At 50.4% G+C, this 20,974-nt stretch overlaps 2 protein-coding genes across 24 annotated transcripts in view; one reads left to right on the top strand and one right to left on the bottom strand.

Annotated features, from left to right (window-relative positions):
* Plin4 (perilipin 4) overlaps positions 1-1,421 on the top strand; it is an 8,824-nt gene extending 7,403 nt beyond the window's left edge. For all 16 annotated transcript variants that reach the window (XR_015628783.1, XR_015628781.1, XR_015628782.1 and 13 more), the window contains one exon: positions 18-1,421. Coding sequence is in view for 12 of the 16 variants with exons in the window: in XM_087566985.1 (XP_087423111.1) it covers positions 18-452 (435 nt within the window). In the remaining 4 variants the exon portion in view is untranslated. The remainder of the gene's footprint in view (positions 1-17) is intronic.
* Positions 1,403-20,974, bottom strand: Hdgfl2 (HDGF like 2). Of its 8 annotated transcripts, none has more exons than XR_015628459.1 (16): positions 20,806-20,974; positions 18,484-18,560; positions 18,245-18,383; positions 7,462-7,662; positions 5,699-5,812; positions 5,556-5,627; positions 4,807-5,002; positions 4,658-4,733; positions 4,292-4,583; positions 3,856-3,959; positions 3,252-3,355; positions 3,057-3,127; positions 2,734-2,835; positions 2,395-2,605; positions 2,025-2,151; positions 1,403-1,663 (listed from the first exon to the last, which is right to left on the bottom strand). XR_015628459.1 is itself a non-coding variant. In XM_087564664.1 (16 exons), exons 1-16 carry the CDS (start codon positions 20,875-20,877, stop codon positions 1,555-1,557), a joined length of 2,037 nt encoding a protein of 678 aa, XP_087420790.1. In that variant the 5' UTR covers positions 20,878-20,974; the 3' UTR covers positions 1,403-1,554.

Here is a 20,974-nt window from a genome sequence, read left to right as displayed (position 1 = left end):
TTTTTCCACCTCTGCAGATGCGGGCTTCCGTGGCTCAGGACAGGTTGTGCGCCCTTGTCCATCAGCTCCACGCAGCTTACAGCAGCCTGGCAACCAGCCTGCAGGGCCTGCCAGAGGTGCAGCAACAGGCAGGGCAGGCACGGCACAGCCTCTGCAAGTTGTATGGCCTTGTGACTTCGGAGGCAGGCAGTGAGCTGCAGACAGAACAGCTGGCCCAGAGCAGTGCTGGTGTTGTGCAGGCCTGGCAGGGCCTGGAGGTATTGCTAGATAAGCTGCAGCAAAACCCTCCACTTGACTGGCTGGTTGGACCCTTTACCTTGATGCCTTGTGGCCAGCTGCAGGCACCTGAGGGCTGGGTGGGTGGGGTGCCTAGGGACCATGCTATGACCACAGATGACTGTACTTCCCCAAAGCTCTGGATTGAGCAGGACCAGAGGGTCCTCAGAAAGTGAATTTGAAACTAGTCATGGCTCCTGCTGTTTCCAAGAAGCCATGGTCCCTCTTCCAAACTAGCCACCAAGTCTGTTCAGATACAGGCCACACAGACCCCCCACACTGGCAGAGTGAAGAAGCACCACCCATCCCCACTGCCATCCTTGGTGCTCTGAGCCTCTCTCCAGGGCCTATAGCTCCCCCTATGGGTAGTGCCACTCCAGCCCAGGCCCCACTCTGGGCAGCACAACCACAGATCTTAGCTAATAGCTAGGCACTAGACTTAGCTAAATGCTAGGGCACAAGGCACTGCCTCACTGCCAGGTCAAGGCCACAGCACAGCCTTCCCTGAACCCCAGCAGTGCTAGTGACCCCAACCTTCCAGTTCCTTTATCTGCACTCTTCGAAAATAACAATGTCCACAAGCTTCAGGGCAGGGCCAGCTGTGGCCAAGGAATGCCATGACAGAGACGGCAAGGAGCCTTTCCCTGTCCTGCTGTCAGCATCGGGGTGACACTATACTCGGTCACTGGCAAACACTGGGCTCAGAGCCTACAGCTGAGCCTCATCACATCATGCCTGGTTATCGGTGGCTATTGATGCAGGTGGATACACTGGAAGGCATGTACCCAACTCCTGAGCCCACTGGGAACACAGAAGAGCGGGGAAGCCCCTGCTCAAAACCACACAGTGAAGGAGGCTGGGATGGTGCTGACTGCAACACTCCAGACCAGAGGCTGGGCTGCACCAGAGGCACTATGCTGGTGCCACTTGGGGGTCCCTACACGGCTGGTGACCTCTCCTGTTGGGTGGTCCTTAGTGTCTGCTTCACTCATGCTGGTAGAACAGGCTACTTACCGTAGGAAGCGCTCTCCCATGAGGTGGCCAGCACCTAAGCCCTATGTCAGGCACAGTGCCCTGGCCCTAGCCTTGTGTATTTCACATCAGGACACCGAGCCAATAAAAGCTGTTTCTTTTTCATTACAAAATTCTTTATAGCCATTTCATGTCAATTGAAATCACAGAACTAGGCAGAAAAGCCCAGGCCACAAATACAAACAGCGCAGCACTTCCCTGGGAGGCTGGGGACAGACATGGCACCATGGCCACAGTGGCTGGAGCTCAGCTGTCCTCATCATCATCATCGGCAGACTCAGAGGCCAACTGCATCCTCTCATGGTCCTGATGCTCATTCCCAGGCCTGGCGGGGTCAGAGCTGTCCTGTGGGCTGCTGGGGGCATAATGAAGGTTGGTAAGCATGCAGTTGCCTGGTGTTGCCATGGGGCCATTGGGTGGGTGGACAGCCAAGCAAGGGTGACACCTGTGTCAAAGGCACCTGTGCCTTGTGTGGCCTTCCTGACCCTCCCCAGTCCAACTGTAGCTCAGTCTGGTGGCCAGTGCTCGTGTTGGTTTCTGAAGGGCCAATCCTAGACAGTCAGCAGGAAGTTCTTTCCCAGAGCACCGGCAGCTGGCAGCCTGGGGTGGCCTGATGTGGGCCAAGGTCATAGTGTGGGCCAGCCAGCCCCAGCATGTGTTAGGGGTAGGGTGAGGGCTCTAGTGCAGGGAATGCACCTGATGGCCCAGGGACTCACTCATGCAGCTCTTCTGAGGAGCCACCCCTGGGGCCATCCTCCAAGTCCTGCCCGTCTTCCTGTGCTCCATCTTCTGTGTTCTCTCCCTTCTGGGATGCGGCTTCACCATTCACAGGTGCTGACCGATCTAGAGACAGAGGTTCATTATGAACACATAGCTTACCTTTCATTAGAACCTTCCTCACCCAGCTGTGGCCAAATTTACAAGCAGTTCAAGTGCATGTAGGCGCTATGACCCAAAGAGCACTTCCAGCACCCCATTTCTAGCACCCAGTGGAGCTTGAACACAGCTGACCCAGAGGAGTCTGGCAAGCTTGCCGGGGACAAACATGGCACTGTTCCCCTGCCCTCTGGTGCAGGCGGCCCTCACCAGTGCTGGGCTCATCCTCCGCCAGCTCTCTGGGAGCCTGCTCCCCAGGCTGTTCCTCCACCTTCTCGCCATCGGCCCGTTCCTTCTCGGCTCCAGCTTTGTTCACCTTCTGGAGAGCCTCAACTTTCGGCCCCAGGACCCTCGACTTGAGCCGGGTGTAGACCTCTGCTGCCTTCGCCATCACATCTTTGTTGGCCTTGTACCGGCGAATCTGGCCAGCAGGAGGCCAGGCTTAGCAGGGCCAATGGTTGTGCTCCATCCCTTTCTCACCCCCTTCCACCTCCCCTTAGACACCACCACCATCTCCTAGATGCCTTGCCCTGGTGTCCCATGCTATACCTTCTTGAGCGTTGCTACCACATCTGTGTTCTTCTGAAGGATCTGAGAGGTTACCTGCAGGGTTCCCAGTTCTTCCAGTGCACTCAGACACCTCCTCACATCCTGCAAGGCAAGAATAGAGAGGCAGCCCTGGCTGTCTCCTAGAATGTTGCCTGCTGTTCCCAGGGGAGATTGCAAGGGAATCCCTGGAATACTATGAAACCCATTCCTCCACCCAGGGTACCCTGCCTTAGTTTCCCAAGACTTCCAAGGAGTCAGTAAGGAGGTGGCTGAGGAAAGCACCCATCTCAGGACAGCGTGGGGCAGTGTAGCAGGCATCTTACTGGGTTGTCAACCTTCAGTGCAAATTTGATCTCGCTGTGTAGCTTTTGCAGTCTCTCCTCTACGGAAGGTTCTGAGCAGGAGAGATACTGGCTTGAGCAGGATGCTCTGGCTCCAGGTACAAGGTGGCCCAGTCCCTCTCACCACCACAGGTCTACATTGGAACCTTGAAACCCAGCACCATTGCTAGTGCTCACCTTTCTTCTTTTCCCCCTTCCTGTCCAGTGAGAGACCCTCTGACCGCTTCCGTGTCCGTTCCACCTTCACAGGCCTATGGAGAGGCTCCCATCAGACAGGCTATCTTGGGAGGCCCAAGGTGAGGACAGTCAGGCCAGGGGCCTGGGGCCCTCCTCTGCTTCTGTGCAGATGAGGAACACCTGGCTGACCATAAGAAATCCATTGAACATATCACAGTCTCTGCTGTGTGGCCACTATGGCACACTGCTGATGCCCATGGGCAACTCTGATTGGCAATAGTTGGGAATGTACTTAGGGAAAAAATATGAGCTGCATTCACTACTTGCAGGCTAAGTTAAAGCCACTGGGTTGGGGCATGGTGTCCTCTGGGTGCTGAAGATACTTGTTGGATTGCTCTTAGAGGTTCTGGACATTATTACTGACCTCCACCCACTACAGGCCAGCATCTCCTAGTCTGACAGCTACACATGGCCCAGGAGAGACTCCTACAGTAAATCAGGGGTGAGGAAAGTCCTGAGGCTGCAACCTCAAGGTTTGAAACCCTTGGATGAGTGTGGTTCTGAGGCTAAATTCATAGGTCCAGGGCTCAGGACAGATGCTGACCTGGCTCTTGGCTTCTCGTCTGGCCGCCCTCTCTTCTCCTTCTGCCCAGGCTTCCTTGCAGACTCTGAGCCTTGCAGTTGGGACTTCTTGGCCAACTTCTTCCCCTACAGTGAACAGCCAAAGGATAGGTTGTTGCCTCAGAAGTTTGCCCCCTACTCCCATCATTTATTCTACAGAGCTGTGGGCCCTGCCACCCCCATCCAGCATATTTGGACAATGGCTTTCCTGGCCTTTAGGAGGTGTGAAAGGCAGATCTCCATGTGAGAGACAAGCCCTATACTCTGGAAGAACCCTCAATTGGCTATCCCTACTTTCTAGGCCTAGGGTCCTATCGTTATCTCCAACACCCGGGATGAAGCCCAGTACCCAGGTGTTCAATAGAGTAGGGCCCAGGGTCAGTATCTGGGGCCTCGGGTGAAGAGGGGGCACCACACACCTCTTTCCCAAGCTCCCCTTCGGGCTCTGAGTCAGAGGAGGATGGTGTGCCCCGGCCCCGAGCCTTGCGGCTACGCTTCTTCACAGGCTCCTCGTCCTCCAGCTCCTCCCCACTGCTGCCCCCACGCTCTGCCCGCTCCTTGCGCCGCTCCTTCTCTTCCCTCTCCTGCTCTCGAAGTCTCCGGAGCTCTTCCTCCTGCTCCCGTCGCCTCCGAGCCTCTAGCTCTCGCCTTCGCTCCTCATCACGCCTCTTCCATTCACTGATTCGGTCCACCTCACCACTGTCACTGTCACTGGGATGGAGAGTCTATCAGTGGGAATCCCAGCACCCTCTGCAGGGGCCCCCACATCACTGGCTGATACCCACCTGTCACTGCTGGAGGTGGAAGGTGGTCGTTCTGGCTTTGATCTCCGCCCTCGGGGTTTGGGGGGTGGCTTCTCAGCTGTGGAAAAGGAGGGTTGACCTTCTCTCTCCATGGCCTCCCAGGGCTATATCGAGGCAGGCTCAGGCCTTACCTGGCTTTCTGCCTCGAGGGGGTTTCTTGATGGACACATCTGAATCTGAGGCGGATGAGGAGGATGAGGAGGAGGACGACGACGGAGACGGCTGTGCTGTAACCACAGGCTCCTCCTTGGCCCCATCTGAGTCGGCTCTGGAGTCTGAATCTGAGGCTGACGGCACCTTCTGGGGACAGGCAGAGCCAGTAGGTTGCTAGAGCCCAAAATGGAAGAGGAACCATACAGGGTGGGAGGGTAATGGCAGAAGTAGCTGCAGTCCCCAAGGAATACAGTTCTGTGACTCATCCACAGCAGAAACATGGGTCCTGGCACCCTGGGGGCTCCCGAGGAATAGGACCAGGGCCAAGCCCAGGGGTTTTCCATGGCAGGTGGACACTGAAAACCGCATAGAAGGCCTGGGCTGCTATGCTCTCCCACAGCAAGCCACAGTACAACATTCACAGTCCACATCACATACACAGCCAGCCACAGATACACAAACTCACCTGCACATGCATAAGCAACCTTGTAAACACAAATCCTCACACTCCCAACGTGTACACACAGTACACATGATCCTTTATGCCACAACATTCCAGCAAATAGGATTCGAGTTTCCAATTGTGGTAATGAGGTCCCCTGGGAGGAGCAGCAGTGACCCACAGGCCACAAGGACACCACCACATACCTGGGTATCCAGGTATCACTGCCATAAAAGGCCCCTCTTGATGCCAATAGCTGCTTAGGACCCAGGGCAGCACCCTTACCTTCTTTTTGCGTCCTCCCAGAGGAGCCCGCCGTGGAGCCCGGGCTATTGTCTTCTTCTCTGGGGTAAAATCCTGGGTGGAGACAGGAGTGTCAGGGGTGCTGCTGCCATGCCAGGCTGCCCTGGCGGCTGGTGTTTGCTCACCTGGTCACTGGTCTTCTCTGACTCAGATGGGCTCTCAGAGTCCTCTTCCGATGGGGAAACACTGGCCTGATCCAGGTCGCTGGAGGCCTTTCTAGCTCGTTTAGAGACTGACATCTGGAAGACAGGGTCAGGCTGAGTCAGTAGCTAGACAGCCCACATGGGACATGAGTCACACACAACCACAGATCCCACTACTAGGGGTTCCCTATCCTTTGAGTTTTCAGAATTAAAGTTGGGGGGCAAGCGCTAGGGGTCTGGGGAGGATAGTGTATGATGGGGCTGGAACTTTAATGGTGAGAACTGTACCCCAGAATGCCTCATTCTATGTTATAAACTCTAGGTCAAAAAGAAAACAGTGATACAAACAGACAGACAGACAGATCTCAGTAGGACTGACACACAGAGAGAGTAGACTGTAGGACTGACAGGCCCACAGAAGGAACCATGAAGAGGCAGCGCAGCTTACTATGGTTGGAAGGTACTCATCGACATGGTCAAACAGTCTGTGAAGAATAGGGGTCAATAGCAAAAGCATCGACTGTGCAAGCCTGAGGACCTGTGTCCCACCATCAGGAACCCTTGTGGAAAACCTACATCATGGGTGAGAGCAGCGGCTCCATGGTTACAGCACTGGTTGCTCTTACACAGGCTCCGTGGTTCCAAGCACCAACATGGTAGTTCACAACTGTCTGTAACTCCAGTTCTATGGATCTGATGCCTCTTGTTTCCACAGGCACCTGCACTCATGTGCACCCTCTCCCAAGGCTCAAATACATACCCATGATGAAAAACACATTTTAAAAAGGGGCCGGGGCTTGAGCAATGACTCAGCACTTAAGATCACTGGCTGCTGTCAAGAGGATCCAGGCTTGGTTCCCAGCTAGCACAAGGCTGCTCATATCCATCAGTAACTACAAACCCAGGAGTGGTTACACATACCTTTAATCACAGCACTAAGGAGGAAGAGGAGGCTAGTATAAAAGTTTGAGGCAGGCCTGATCCACATAGTGAGTTCCAGGATAACCAGGGCTACCTAGTGAGACCTGCCTCAAACAAACAAACAAACAAACAAACAAACAAACAAACAAACAAACAAACAAACTTTGTCCCAGGAGATCTGATGCCATCTCTGGCTTTGGGTATCAGACATAGAATGAATGAGGTGTACAGACATAAATGGTGTGCAGTTAAAACACCCAGGTGTAGAAAATAGAGTAAGAACTGCTCCGTTCCCCCTAAATCCAAACAAAAAGCAAACCCATATCTGTAACCCAGAACCAGGGAGGCAGAGACAAAGGGTCCCCAGGCTCACTGGCCACCTAGTAAAACTGGTGAGCTCTCAAATGCAGGTAAGGAAAGACTGACTCAAAATACAAGATGTAAAGCAATTGAGGAAGATGTCTCATGTCAATCTCTACACACAGAAATAGACATGTGGACATAATCACATATTCACAGATTAAAAATGCCACTGAGAGTCATACCCCTTGAAGAAATTCACTTCAAGGTATCTGAATTCTACCTCAATTCTTGTTATAAATGAGTAGAGAGGTAGGCGTGGTGGTGCATACTCATGACCTCGGCACTCCAAGAGGCTGAGGCAGGAAGATTATAAGTCTCAGGCCTGACTGGGCCTGACTATATACTAATACAGTGAGGAGGCCCTGTCTCAAACAACAAAAACAATTCCTATTGAGAGGGGCTGGAGATAGCAAGGGGCCACCAAGGAGACAGGTCTGGAATAGCCACCCTCTTCACACTACCTTCAAGACTGGCGTCTTCCGCTTCAGGCCACTGTGATCACTGTTCTTGTCAGAGTCGGAGTCGCTCTCCGTCCTGCCACTGGTGGCTGTGGTGGTCACAGCTGTCACAGTCATGACCCTCCGGGCTTCTTTTTCCTTGTCTGCGTCACTGCCACCACCCAGGTCGGCTTCAGGGGCCTCACTGTCAGAGGAGCTCACAGGCTGGTGTTGGGGTGACAGATATGTCACCAAGGGGCCAGGATAGACTTCCTAGCCCCATGTTAACTGGGCAGACAGCATCCAATGCTGGGAATCCAAACTCAGGGTTTGGCTACCTTATGAGTTGGGAAACTGAGACAGTTGAATGGTGTAGGAAGATAGAGGGGCAAGTGCTTGGCTCAGTGCCTCAGTTTCTATCTGAGCAAGGGGAGTCACAGCTTTTGGCCTCATGAGGATGTTGCAGGTAGCAAAGTGAACAAGGCAGCATGCAGACCATAGCAAGTAATAATAAAAACTGTGGGGTTTCTTTACTTTGTGTGTGTGCTACTGAGAACTGAATACAGGGTTTCAGGCATGTTAGGCAAGCATTCTCCCACTGAGCTACAACCCTGGCTCCTTCTTTACTTTCTATGTCAGATAGGGCACTATGAAGCCTGGCTGGTCTGGGATTCACTTTGTACAGCCTGTGCTGGCCTTCAAGTTGTGTTGGGAAGACAGGTCTGCCTGAACAGGCCTGGCTTGGCTCTATTTCAAGGTGTTCTACAACTGTGAGAAGAAAGCTGGCCCCAGAGGCACTGCTGAACTTGCCACCCTCACAATGCCTACTCAGGCAGCAGCCAGTCCAGCCACACCACAAGCTACGTATGAATTGACTGCAATTGGTCTCCTGTCCAATCCAAGAGCTGAGGACCTAGGGACAGGCTCCTAAACACAGGGACTAGAAAGACAGTGAAGACTGAGAAATGAGGAGCTGCTGTGAGGACTGTGAGGTGAAGGATTTGTATTAAGGCCTCAGAAAGGCTGGTCAGAGTTGGTAAAGCAGGGTGGGCAAGATGTAACTTACAAGTGTTACAAGGGAATGAACGCTCCCTCAGCAAAAGAAAAATGCTGGGAGGGCCAGGTTGTATATAGAGAGATGGAAAGTATGGTGAAGAGACTGAGGACGGCTGTGGCCAACTCACACACTAACTTACTGAGGCACTGCAACTATTGAGCAGGTGCCTCAAGAAGTCTCAGGATGAAGGGAGAATGTGTGAGCCCCAAACATGTTGCGCTCCCCCTCACTCATCCAACACACACTATAGGGCACCTACTATGACAGGTAAAAGCCATGACAATAGTGGACCTCTACCAGCACAGCCACACCCAGAACCTGTCACTGTAATTCCACATAACTGTGACCTGAGGGTAGGGGTAGAGTGGGGCAGTTGTTCATTTTTCAAGGACCATGTCTGGAAAGAACTCAAACTTCCATCAAGTAAGGAGTGAAAAAGATGTGGTACAGTCAGAGATAGTGAGCATGGCCAGTGTGGCCACTGCTGTGACTGTGTAGGCCAAAAATCCCAGTGTGTGGCAAGTGGGGGCAAAAATCAAAGCCTTCCCTGGATATTTGGTTGTTCTAGGGCAGCATGGGTTACACAAGATGATGTGGGCCTGTCTACCGCAGGTGAATCTGGGTGGAAAAGCAGAATGCCAAAGGGCAGGCATTCAGACTGTGGCACTGTGGGATGAAGAGTGCTGCAGTCAGTGTGGTAAAAGCTGCACCAGCCGCAAATGTACCTACACTGTTAAACAGGAACTACAGAGTGTACAGTTTACCTTATGCTTTAGGGGTGGCTAAGTGTTGTTCTCCTGCTACCTGCTGCTAGGATTGCAGGCCTGGACCTTATGTGCGGCTCTGACTATTCTGTTTTTTGCTTGTTTGAGGCAGAGTCTCTCTATGTAGCCTTGGTTGTGCTGGAACCACTATGTAGACCAGGATAGGCTGGCCTTGAACTCACAGAAATCTACCTGCCTCTGCTTCTAGAGTGCTGATCATTCTTATATGCCCACGAACCTAGTCTTTAGGGTCAGGGAGAGGACTCAGTTGGTAAAGGCACTTGTCAAGCCTGGTGACCTAATTCAAGCCTCACAATGCATATGGTAGAAGGAGACGAACTTCACAAGCTGTCACCTGACCTCTACAGGCATTATGGCATGCAGCAGCCCCCATCCCCAAATACATTCTATTGGTGTGATTTTAAAAAGGACAAAAATGAACTTGGGGGAAAAGGTTTATTTATTTATTTTTGTTATAGCTTGTTTACTATCCAGGGAAGCTAGAGCAGAAACTCCAGGGAGCGAGGCAGAAGTCAATGCAGAGGCTATGGAGGATGCTTTTTACTGGCTTATTCCCCATGGCTTGCTCAGCCTGCTTTCTTATGGAACCCAGGGCCAAGAGCCTAGTAGGTAGGCTCTCCCACATAAATCACCAACCAAGAGAATGGCATAAAGACATGCCCACAGGCTAATCTGGTTGGGGAGATTTTCTCAATTGAAGTAGGTTCCTCTTCCCAAATGACTGTATCTTGTGTTAGGTTGACATAAACGCCCAGCATAACTGACCTCTTGTTAACTTGTCATATAAACACATCACTATTTAACTTTCTTTCCCACAATATGTTAGTATTAATATCACAATATAAAACCAAATAACTTTATAAGTACCAGTCTTTAAAAGTTTAGCTTTAGCAGGTGTGGTTTCCAAAGTGTTAACCTCAGAGGCAGAGGCAGGTCCACCACCTGTACTGCTTTCAACATTGTTCTATTCCAGGTGCCCACAGAGCAGCCAACTGAGCTCTGTGCCCGCACGCAATGGACTTCTCAGCCCAAAGCTCCCAAAGTTCAAATGCTAGCACAATCCTCCCTAAAACATATGGTCATGTCTGTCATCAATACTCCACTCCTGATACCAATGTGTCTTATTTTGGATTTCTATTGCTATGATTTAAAAAGTCATGAACTTGGAGAGGGAAGGATTTATTTAAGCTTACAGCTCATCATCCAGGAAGTCAGGACAGGAATTTAAGGCATGAGCTGATGCAGGGTTCATAGAGGAGTGTTATTTATTGGTTTGCTCAGCTTGCTTTCTTATTGTATCCAGGACCACTAGCCAAAGGGTGACATCACCCACGGTGAGCTGGGCCTTCCCATATCAATCATCAATCAATAAAATGCCTACAAGCCAATCTGTTGGGGATATCTTTGCAAGTGAGGCTCTTCCCAAATGACTCTACCATGTCAGGCTGACAAAAACCATACATAGATATAGATGTAAATCTTAAGAACGTGGTGTTTGGGGGCTGGAGAGATGGATGGCTCAGCGGTTAAGAGCACCCGACTGCTCTTCCAGAGGTCCTGAGTTCAATTCCCAGCAACCACATGGTGGCTCACAACCATCTGTAATGAGATCTGATGCCCTCTTCTGGCCTGTAGGTGCACATGCAGGCAGAAAAGCTGCATGACATATACATAATAAAAAATAGAAAAAAAAAAAGGTATTTTGGGGCTGGGGATTTAGCTCAGTGGTAGAGCGCTTGCCTAGCAAGCGCAAGGCCCTGGGTTCAGTCCCAAGCTCCGAAAAAAAGAAAAAAAAAAAAGATATTTTCTATAAAAAAAAAAAAAAAAAAGAATTTGGGTGTTTGAAGAGATACTTCCTTGGGGTGACTGCAGTGAGCATGATGGACCGGGGATGGGGGCCTGCAGAGGCTGAGAAAAAAAAGCTATGGAGCAGATCCCCAGAGCATGGATGAGAACAGAAATGAGCTGCAGCTAGAGACAGGAGACCAGAACAGAGAGATGAAGAAGTCCAGGTCTCCCAGGTGCTTGCCCAGGCACATAAACTCACGCTGCATCACAGAAACACAGGCCAGACCTATTCATTATCTAGCATGTAGGAGGCAGAGACAGTAGGATCTACAGTCTGAAGTCACCTTCAGCTATAAAGGGAATTTCAGGCTAGCCTGGGATATGCCTGTCCCTGAGATATCCTGTCTCAAAAGCAATGGAAGGAAGAGAAGGGAGAGAGGCAAAGAGGGTGGGCAGCAGGGCTGGCAGAAGCTCTCCAGCCTCCTTCATAAAGTCCTGAATCTTGGGTGGGGAGAAGGAAAAAAAGAAAGTCCTGCATCTTTTCTAACTGACAGTAGAGACTGAGTCCTCAGTACAGACCCTAGCCCAGGCTAAAGACCCCATCAAATGAAAACCAGGTGCTGGCCCAGCCCGGCTTCTCCATGAAGAGAACCTTTGTCTTCACAGTGCTTGTGTGGCCAAAGGGCTGTGCCACAACCCTGCCTGAACCATTTTGAACTGTGTGATACTTAAGTAGGTGAATCCTAAAGCAAACGTACTGAACGGGAAAAATAATGGGCTGGGTGGACCGAGACACCACCTTCCCAAGGTAGGCACAGGGCCCTGACTCTATTCTCTCTCCCTTTCTCTCATCCTCCCAAACAACGACAGCATGATTGTTTTCCAAGAAGACAATGCCAAGTGGTTTTCATGAAAGAACAGGGCAGGGGCTGGGGATTTAGCTCAGTGGTAGAGCGCTTACCTAGGAAGCGCAAGGCCCTGGGTTCGGTCCCCAGCTCCGAAAAAAAGAACCAAAAAAAAAAAAAAAAAAAAAAAAAGAAAGAACAGGGCAACATCACACCATGGACAACCACTGTTCATAGATAACACAGTCAGGGGCATTCGGATCTTGCAGGACAAGCACACAAGCCAGAGAGGTTGTGCATCAACTACATAACTCAGTAGGTCAGAAAGACCTGTAGCACAGGTCCAGGCCCACTGTGGCCTTGAAGTCTGGACAATGGACAGATGCCATAGTGGGATGGGGGTTGGGGAGAAGTGTTTGCTGTTCAAGTATGAGAACTGGAGTTCAAACCCTCAGAACCCATACGAAAGCAAAACATATTGCACACAGCAAATCAAGGCATGCCTACCAAGATAGGAAAATCTCTGGGAGCTGGCAGACAACCTGGCCTACACAGAACAAAAGACCATGCCTCAAGTAAGGTGGAAGGGGAGGGCTGACACAGAGGCTGTCCTCTCACCTCTACATTTGCACAATGGTATGCATGTGACACAAGACTCTGTCTCCAATACAACAGGACACCACTAGCAGCATTATTCCTCAAAGTGGAGCCTCATGGCATCCTAGTACTGTTATTCTTGTACACAGGAGGCTGGAGCAGGAGAATTGTAAGTTCCAGGCCAGCCTGGGCTACATAATGAAACCTTGTTTCAAAAACTCAGAAATAAAAATAGACAGCAGTTCAGTGTCTGTCTGGACAAGAAGAGACCACACCAGCACAGTCCAGCCCACCTGTGTACCCTGGAGAACACTGTGATAGCTAATTTTATGATATATGAGCCTCAACTGAGAAACTGCCTCCATAAGATCTAACTGTAGGGAGCCTGTGGGGCATTTTCTTAATCAGTGATTGATGTGGGAGGGCCCAGCCTTCTGTGGGTGGTACCATCCCTGGGCTGGTGGTCCTGGGTTCTGTAAGAAAGCAGGCTGAGCAAGCCAGTAAGCAGCACCCTCCATGGCCTCTACCTCCAGGATCCTGCCCTTTTTGAAGTATAAGCTGAATTAAACCCTTTCTCTCCAAGTTGCTTTTGGTTATGGTGTCTTATCACAGCAATAGAAACCCTAAGACAGTGGCTATGCCCAGTTTTCACTGAGTACTGACTGCACACTGCCATAACCCTGGGGGGTCTGGCAGGAAATTAGAGGCAAACACCATGTAGGTGTGGTAGAGACCCAGGGCTTGATGGGACTCCCCATCAGCAGTGGTGCCTCTACACCAGGTTTCTCTTTTCCAGCAGTCTGTGGGCTTACGTACTAGTTGGAAGGGAAGGATGCCTAGCATCAGGAGTCTACCTTCTGCATCCAGCTTACTTGCTAACTAGCTTGAGAGTTCTGGACAGAAGCCAAGCCTGGGATTCCCGTTCCTCATCCCAGCATCTGAGAGGCTGAACTGAGTTCAGCCTGGGATGCATGGTAAGAAAACAAAAATATTACAGGATTGGTGATATGGCTCATTGGGTAAAGGTACTTGTCACCAAGTCTGATCACCTGAAGTTTGATTCTTAAGCTCCACATTGTAGAAAGAACCAATCACTGCAAGTTGTCCTCTGACATCAATATACATGTGTGTGTTTATATAAATCATAACCAAAAAGTAACTGAACAGCAATGATGAAAAATAGGTGTGCCTAGAATGCGCCAAGCTCAACTGTTGTCACTTAGGAGTGGGTCACCTTGCTTTCTGAGGCAAGGCTAAAGTGCCTGGAGCTCACTGAGGCTCACTGAAATGAAGCTGGCTGGCCAGGAGCTCAAAGGATCCCCTATCTCTGTCTCCCCAGTGCAGAGATCAAGCCCACACCATATCTGGCTTTATGTTGGTGCTGGCCTTGGGTCCTCCTGACTTCATGACAACCATTTTACCAATTGAGCCATCTCTCTAGATCAGTAGGACCCCTTTGGACCCCTTTATGGTCACACTTACAGTCATGAGTGACTGTGGGTCTCACACCTCTAACCTTATGCTTGGGAGAGTGAGGCAGGGTAGGCACAAGCTTGGCACCAGCCAGAGCACTGCTTGAGCTCTTCTGGTAAAAAAAAAAAGTCCACCTTATCAGAGAGCTAGCCTGTCCCACCTGCAAAAACACTGAGCCAGTGAAAGGGCTCATGAGTAAAGATGCTGGCTGTCAAGCCTGAGCTGAGTTTGATCTCTAGAACCCACATGTGGAAGAATATAAACTTCCACAGTTGTTCTCTTCAGAAGTACACCCAGACACACATGCATATAACTAAAAAACATGCATGTAAACAAACAAACAGCACTACAGTTGAGTGGCTTAGTTTAAGTCTGAGTGGTGTCAGAGCACAAACAGTCTGGGGATCTAGCCATATAATGAAGTACTCCCCACTGAGGACCACAGCAGGGCTGAAAGAAACATCTCAAAGGTGCTGTGGCCATCCGACATCCTGACTGTGAGAAGGAAGAAACAGATTAAAGCTAGGGGTCATCTCAGTCCTTGGAAAGTGGAGGCAGGAGGATCAGGATTTCAAAGACATCCTCTACTAGTGAGTTTGAGGTTAGCCTGGACTACATAATAAGACCTGTCTCAAAACCAAACCAAACTACCCAAAATGGTTCAAAGAGAGGGTTATGTGGATAAAACCCCCCTTTCTCAGGAACCAGGAGGACATGAGTGTCATAACTGTAAGGGTTTGTGACCAAGACACAAGAGCTTACCAAGCAGTTAGCCTAGCAAAGACTACAAGCTTCTAGTGCAGACAGCCCTGCTTCAGCAGTAGTAGAGAGTCACAAAGGAAGATACTCACATTCTTCTCTGGCTTCCTCTGCATGTGCATACATCATACACACAAACAACTCCCCCAAAAAGCTGAGGCTGGTTACTGTTAGTAAGAACCAACAGCCAAGATCCCTGCTGAGTGAGCAAAGCTTAGAATTAACAGAAAGCTGGAGTTGGAGACTGCCGAGGGGTTATGAACACTGGCTGCTCTTGCACAGAACCTTGGTTCAGTCCCAGCACTTGGCCCAGTACTGCTGCCCCTTTGTTCTGTGCTCTCACTGGACCTGGAGCGGGCATGAAGACTTCAACATTCAGAACAATTCTAGTGAGTTTGTGGACCATACATCCCATGGAACACTCTGTGAGCAACACATCATTGGTGCCAAGAACCATGCGTGCATGTAAATGAATGTGGCTGAGACAAGGTCAGAGGTAGGTTTAACAACCAGTTTAAAACATATGCTATCTGCAGGGCCAATCACAGGACAGGTGAATCAGATCTGTCTATTCTCCGACTAAGGCTGATAACATATTCTCAAAGAACTTCTTAAATTGGGGAAAATTTGTCAAATAGAAAAGTGAGAAACCAAAACCAAAACAAAACAAAACTCACATCAAAACAAAACTAGCACTCACATGCTGTCTGATGACTCCAGTGCCAGGGGATGTGGCAGCCTCTTTTGGCCTCCTCAGGCACCAGGCATGCACACAGTACACTTATATACATACATGCAAGCAAAACAACCATACACATAAAATAGAAAGTTTTGTGTAGTTTTTAGTGAGGTAGAAAGGCACTGCAGCAGGATGGTTCCCCACAGAACAATGCTCTTTCTGAATGTGAAGTCTATATTTCTGTCTGACTTATAAAATTAAGCTAAAATTTTTAGGGAAGGGGCTGGGGATTTAGCTCAGTGGTAGAGCGCTTACCTAGGAAGCGCAAGGCCCTGGGTTCGGTCCCCAGCTCCGAAAAAAAGAACCAAAAAAAAAAAAAAATTTTTTTTAGGGAAGAGATAGCTCAATTGTAGCCAGTCTTTTACTACTTTGTGGGTTCTTCTTTTTTCCACCCTTTATCCCCCCAGTTTCATCCCCTATTGCTAGATAGGAGAGAAACAAGAGATCGCGATCCCTGAATCTACTTACTTTCTTCTTATTTCTTCTTTTGAGCAAGACTACTAAAAACTGCAGTCAACTCCACTGAGCGACCACCAACCACCAACCCCACCTCTTGGGACCCTAGCATTTATATATAATCTCTGAAAAGGTCCCAGAATTCCAAATACCACACAATCACAGAGATTATCTATCTGCTGCTGGTGAAACCATTTTTTTTTTTTTAACAGAAACCAAAGTTCCAGAATTGTCACTACACTCAGTTTCCCATAAAATCATGCTTCTGAAGGCCTGTGTACACACTGTCAAAAGTATCTATCTTGACAATGTTTGGAAGGACCACTCTAGGGTGGCACAGGACCTTTTTGTTCGACTCAAGGTATGACACTATGTACAGCCCAGGCTGACCCTGTACTCTATAATGAGAGTCTTCTGTCTCAGCATCTCTAAATGCTGGCATGACAGGCCCATCTACCTTCCATACTCATGCCTTCTAGGTCATGGAACCCCAGGGTAGTCAGAGACTCTAAGAGCTTCCAGCCACTCTGTCTCAGGAGGCATGTGGATGGATGGCTGGTACTAGCACTTGATGTTTGAGTCTTGTTTCCTTGAGGGCTGCATTTGTTTGCATGGTGCCCACAAGCCATGAGTATCCAAGAAATATTAAATATAGTGATGATTTATTAGCAGGCAATGGGCTCAGGCTGTGAAACCAGAGAACGTTCAAACTAGTGCCAGAAGAAATCATGACATGATCTTCTTCAAGATTCCATGCCCAAGAAGAGCTCAGGAGAGACGCCCAAAGAACTACTCCACTCTCCCCAAATGGTACAGATGACAGACAAAAACTGTCACTGGCACACAGTGCATGTCCCTAGCTTCTCAACAAAGGTGACCAAACAAGAAATGCTTGGGAGAAACCTGCTGTGTGAACAATTGCTGACTGCGTACTCAAGGCCAGGACTGGGTTCACATCAGTGCCTGATTCTGGTCTTGGCAGGTGTCAACTCAACCGTGTCTGCTGCTCCCCAAGGAGACTTCTTTCAGCATGAGCCAGTTAGGGAAAGAGAGGTACCCGACTAGCTCAAGATTTCAAGGTCCAATCATGACCAGATTCTAAAAGAAGACTCCAATTTCTACCAGTAAAGCCAGGGTTGGGACTAATGCTCATCAACTCCTGCTTTGCTCACCATCAGCAAACCCAGGTGACCTTTTGGCTTGCTGTGATGGTGCTCCCTTTGACTACCTCCTAACTGGATGACCATCCTTCCCAAGCTGGTGCTACTTTGCCACTCACTTCTCATTAAAACCTCTAGAGCAGGGATTGAGGTAATAGCTTACCCAGCAAAGTACCTATTGTACACAGGATTAAGGTTCCTGGCATTCCCAGAGATGCCACTTGTGAGCCTAGGTGCACAGTATACAAATAGGGTATCTTCTGAGCTAATTCAGCCAACTGAGTGAGCTAGGGGTTCATGAGAGACCGTGGCTCAATATGTAAGGTGGAGAGGAATCAAGGAAGACACTGATGTCAATCTCCAGCCTGCAAAGATATGCATACACTATAAACATGCCAAGAAACCCCACTAGCACCCCAAAGCAAAAGTCAAAGCAGCCCAATACCCTTCACTCTCATCTCACTCCAGAACAACCATATAGGCAACCTTCTCCAGCCTTTCACAGTGGCTATCTATTGATTTCAATTCCAATTTTAAATTTTAGAAATTTTATTTGTTTAGTGTGGGCGTGTGTGGAGGGAGGCCTGAGAGTAACATACAAGAGATAGTTCTCTTCCTACCATGTGGGTATTGGGGAAGGTGCTCAGGTCACATCAGGCATAGAGTCTCACCAGCCCCTCTCTTCAATTTTTCTAAATTTCTTCTCTCCCCAGAAATTTCCAGATAGGCTCTTGACATTATTTCTCCTCTCTGACCGACCAGTAGTTATCACGTTCACGAACAACTGCTTACTCTACCCAAGCCACAGCCGAGTGTTCAGGATAAAGGAGGGCACTAGTTACAGGAAGCCTTTCACCTTTGAGAAGCATCTACCAGACTTGCAACACCCTGTTCAGAATCCAGGCTCATCCTTAGATAGTGGTCCCCATAGTGGACACTGGGTAGTAGCTAGACATATGTGGAGTCCCTGGAGTGGAATAAGCAGACCTATGATTCTGCTAAGCATTCTGTAGGGCCCAGCAATACACCCCAAAGAAAGATTCGATCTGCAGGACTGAAGAAAAGAGAAGCCATCCTGGAACTTTTTGAGAAGCCCTGCCCCAGCAGCCTCCTGATGCTCTACTGCTCACTTGTGCCCAGGCACTCACCAGAGGCGCACTGTAGCTGGCGTGGGGGTTGTTCTGGATCTCCCAGAGCCCCTCATTGAAGCCTTTCCTCTTGTTGGGCTTTCCGTACTTGTCCTTGCACTTGTCATAAGGGAACAGGTCCTTGGGTCCCAAAAAGGCCCTAGAGGTAAGAACCATAGACCAGTTCCAGGTGAGCCAGGCCACCCTGTGAAAGAGGCCAGTCTGTGGGTGAACACCAAAAACCTGAAGGGAACACTTACGTTTCATGCGTTCCAAAGAAGAAGATGGGGTATTTGTTAGGTGGCGGCTTCACAGCACCATCAGCAATGTCATCGATCTGTAGTGAGAGGCAGGCTGGTTAGAGGGTTCAGGTGAAGGCCAGGTGGCAGTTTTATCCAGACCCAGAAAACCATCCATTTTCTTAAGGGCTGAAGGCGACACCATGGGGAGGCACAGCACCTTCCAAACAGAAGTCTGGAGATCTGAACTCAGGTCCACTAAGTTATAAGCTATCTCCTTGGCCCTTCAATTTGGAACTAATTTTTTTTTTTTTGTTAGACAGTCTCACTATATAGCCTGGCTGTCCTCAAACTATATACACAAAGGTAGCCTGTCTCCTAAGTATTGGAGATTGGGCATTGGGATTGAAGGTGAGCATAACCATGCCTAGCTATGAAACTTGCACCCTATGTGCACCCTGCTAACCCATCTGCCACCCACAGTTCTTTCCACCAAGAAGAAAGCAGGGCCCCCATACAGGTACTTAAGCCAAGCCAGGCCCAGCATAGTTCCCTGAAGCCCCCCTCCCCCCGGAGGGTCCAGGTTCAACCCCACTCCCGGGACTCGCCAATGACTGCCCCTCCTGGAAAAAAGGCCCGGTCTGCTCTTGTCCCACAGATGAATCTGGCAGCTCTAGGGATGGAGAAGATGGGGGTTGGGCTGAAGGAACCAGGCCCAGAGCATCCCGGAAGTCCCACCCTCTTTGTGAAAGCCCATGGGCTCCAGGAGCTGTCAGTCACCTTCCCACAGGATGCTAGCAGCCCCTTCCCCTCCAATCAAGTGCTTGGAACTGTTCTCTCTGTGCTAGAGAAGGCTGAGAAAGGGGGAAGGGGGAGGGGGGAGGGGGGAGGGGGAAGGAACAAGAGCTTCATAGAGAGCAGAGGTAGACTAGGGAGGGCAGTGGTCACTGTAAAGTTTTCCTCCTCAGTCTCTCCACTTACAGTAGGATTCCCAGGGCTTACCTACCCACCTTACCCACTCCTGGGGGATTGCCGGATCCTCCCGGCATGCTCCCCAGCATCAGTCCTCAAGTCTCTTTGGTCCTACTAGCGCATACTCTGGTCCCTGGTGGCTGGATGCAGGATACTAGATGCACAAGCATCCTCAAATCTGCCTGGCTGAAGACTGCCTGGCTGCTTCTCCCAATGGTCCCACACCTCAGGAGCCTATGGGCTCCTCTGGTCCTGATCTCCTGGGCTGGTTCCTGTTCAGTGGCAACTTTATGGCCTTCCACTCCCACCCCCATGCAGACACAGCCAATCTAGCCTCTGCACTAAGACCTAGAGGCAACAAAAACTGTTTCTATGCAACTGAACATTTGCACTAGGACTTGCAACACCTGCCACCATCTGCACGAACAAAAATTCCTTCAGTCCTGACACATGGATGTAGCTAACTTCAGCCCTAGAGTGACCTCTGTCCTAAATCCTGGGGGCAACTGAAGTCTTTGGGTCCCTGTGTATGTGTCATCTTTTGCCAGGGCCAGAATTCTACCACTTGTGCATCCAGTCTCCAAACACACATGACCCGGCTTCCTCAAACAGGAAACCCTAAAGCCTTCTATCCCCAGCCCGAAGCTGCCTGTTCCCAGGTGAGCTATATACAGACCACTGAGTCCCTTTAAGGGCCGGACTCCAGGTCCCCAGTAAAGCTTTCTTCCAACCCTTGCCCTCACTTCGGTCACGGAGATAAGGTCCCTTTCTCTGGGGCTTCATAGTGCTCCCCCATCCATCACACGCAGCCTCTCTGGCTGAGACTCTTCCCATCATTTGACCCTTCCACTCCAAACCCAAGGTGCCTATGCACCCTTAGAGCACCACTACAACCCTCAGATTCCACGATCCTGGGATCCCCTAAACACATTTTTGAACTCTGGTACACTGGTCTCTCAGGCCCTGGACACCAAACCAAGTGACATAGGTCCCGGAGGAGGTCACCATAGCCGTCTTTGCAGGACTGTGGGTCTCTGAGACTCAGGACCTCACCATGCAGGTTACTCAGACCAAAACACTGCCACACCTCAGCGCCAAAGGACCATGGGTCTCAGAGCCAGGATCCGGAACACAAGTCCCTCAGACCAGGACCTTCCCGAAGACGCTCCAGGCCCCCAGGCACTGTGGTCCCGGAGGAAGGAGATTCCTCAATTCCCAGACAGCTACAGTGCAACCACCTCAGCCCGCAACCTCTCCTCAGCCTGCCTTCGGCCTCCATTCCAGCCTTCCTACGTACGCCCGCCCGCCCGCGGCCCCTCCGCTCCCGGCCGCCAACTCCGCTGGGCCCGTCCACTCCACGCGCGGCCTCACCCGGGCCGGCCAGTGCGGGTAGCCCTTCATCTTGGCAAACACTAAGTCCCCGGGCTTGAAGGCGTGTGGCATGCTGTCGGCAGAGGCCCAGGCCGCGAGAAGCAGCAACGGCGGCGTAGTGAAGCAAATCCAAAAGCGGGAGTCGGACGCCTGAGGGGCGGAGGCGTCC

The sequence above is a fragment of the Rattus norvegicus genome, chromosome 9 (genome assembly GCF_021556685.1).
Source record: "Rattus norvegicus strain SHRSP/BbbUtx chromosome 9, alternate assembly SHRSP_T2T, whole genome shotgun sequence".
Classification (NCBI taxonomy): Eukaryota; Metazoa; Chordata; class Mammalia; order Rodentia; family Muridae; genus Rattus; species Rattus norvegicus.
This window is presented reverse-complemented; position numbering and strand designations above follow the sequence as displayed.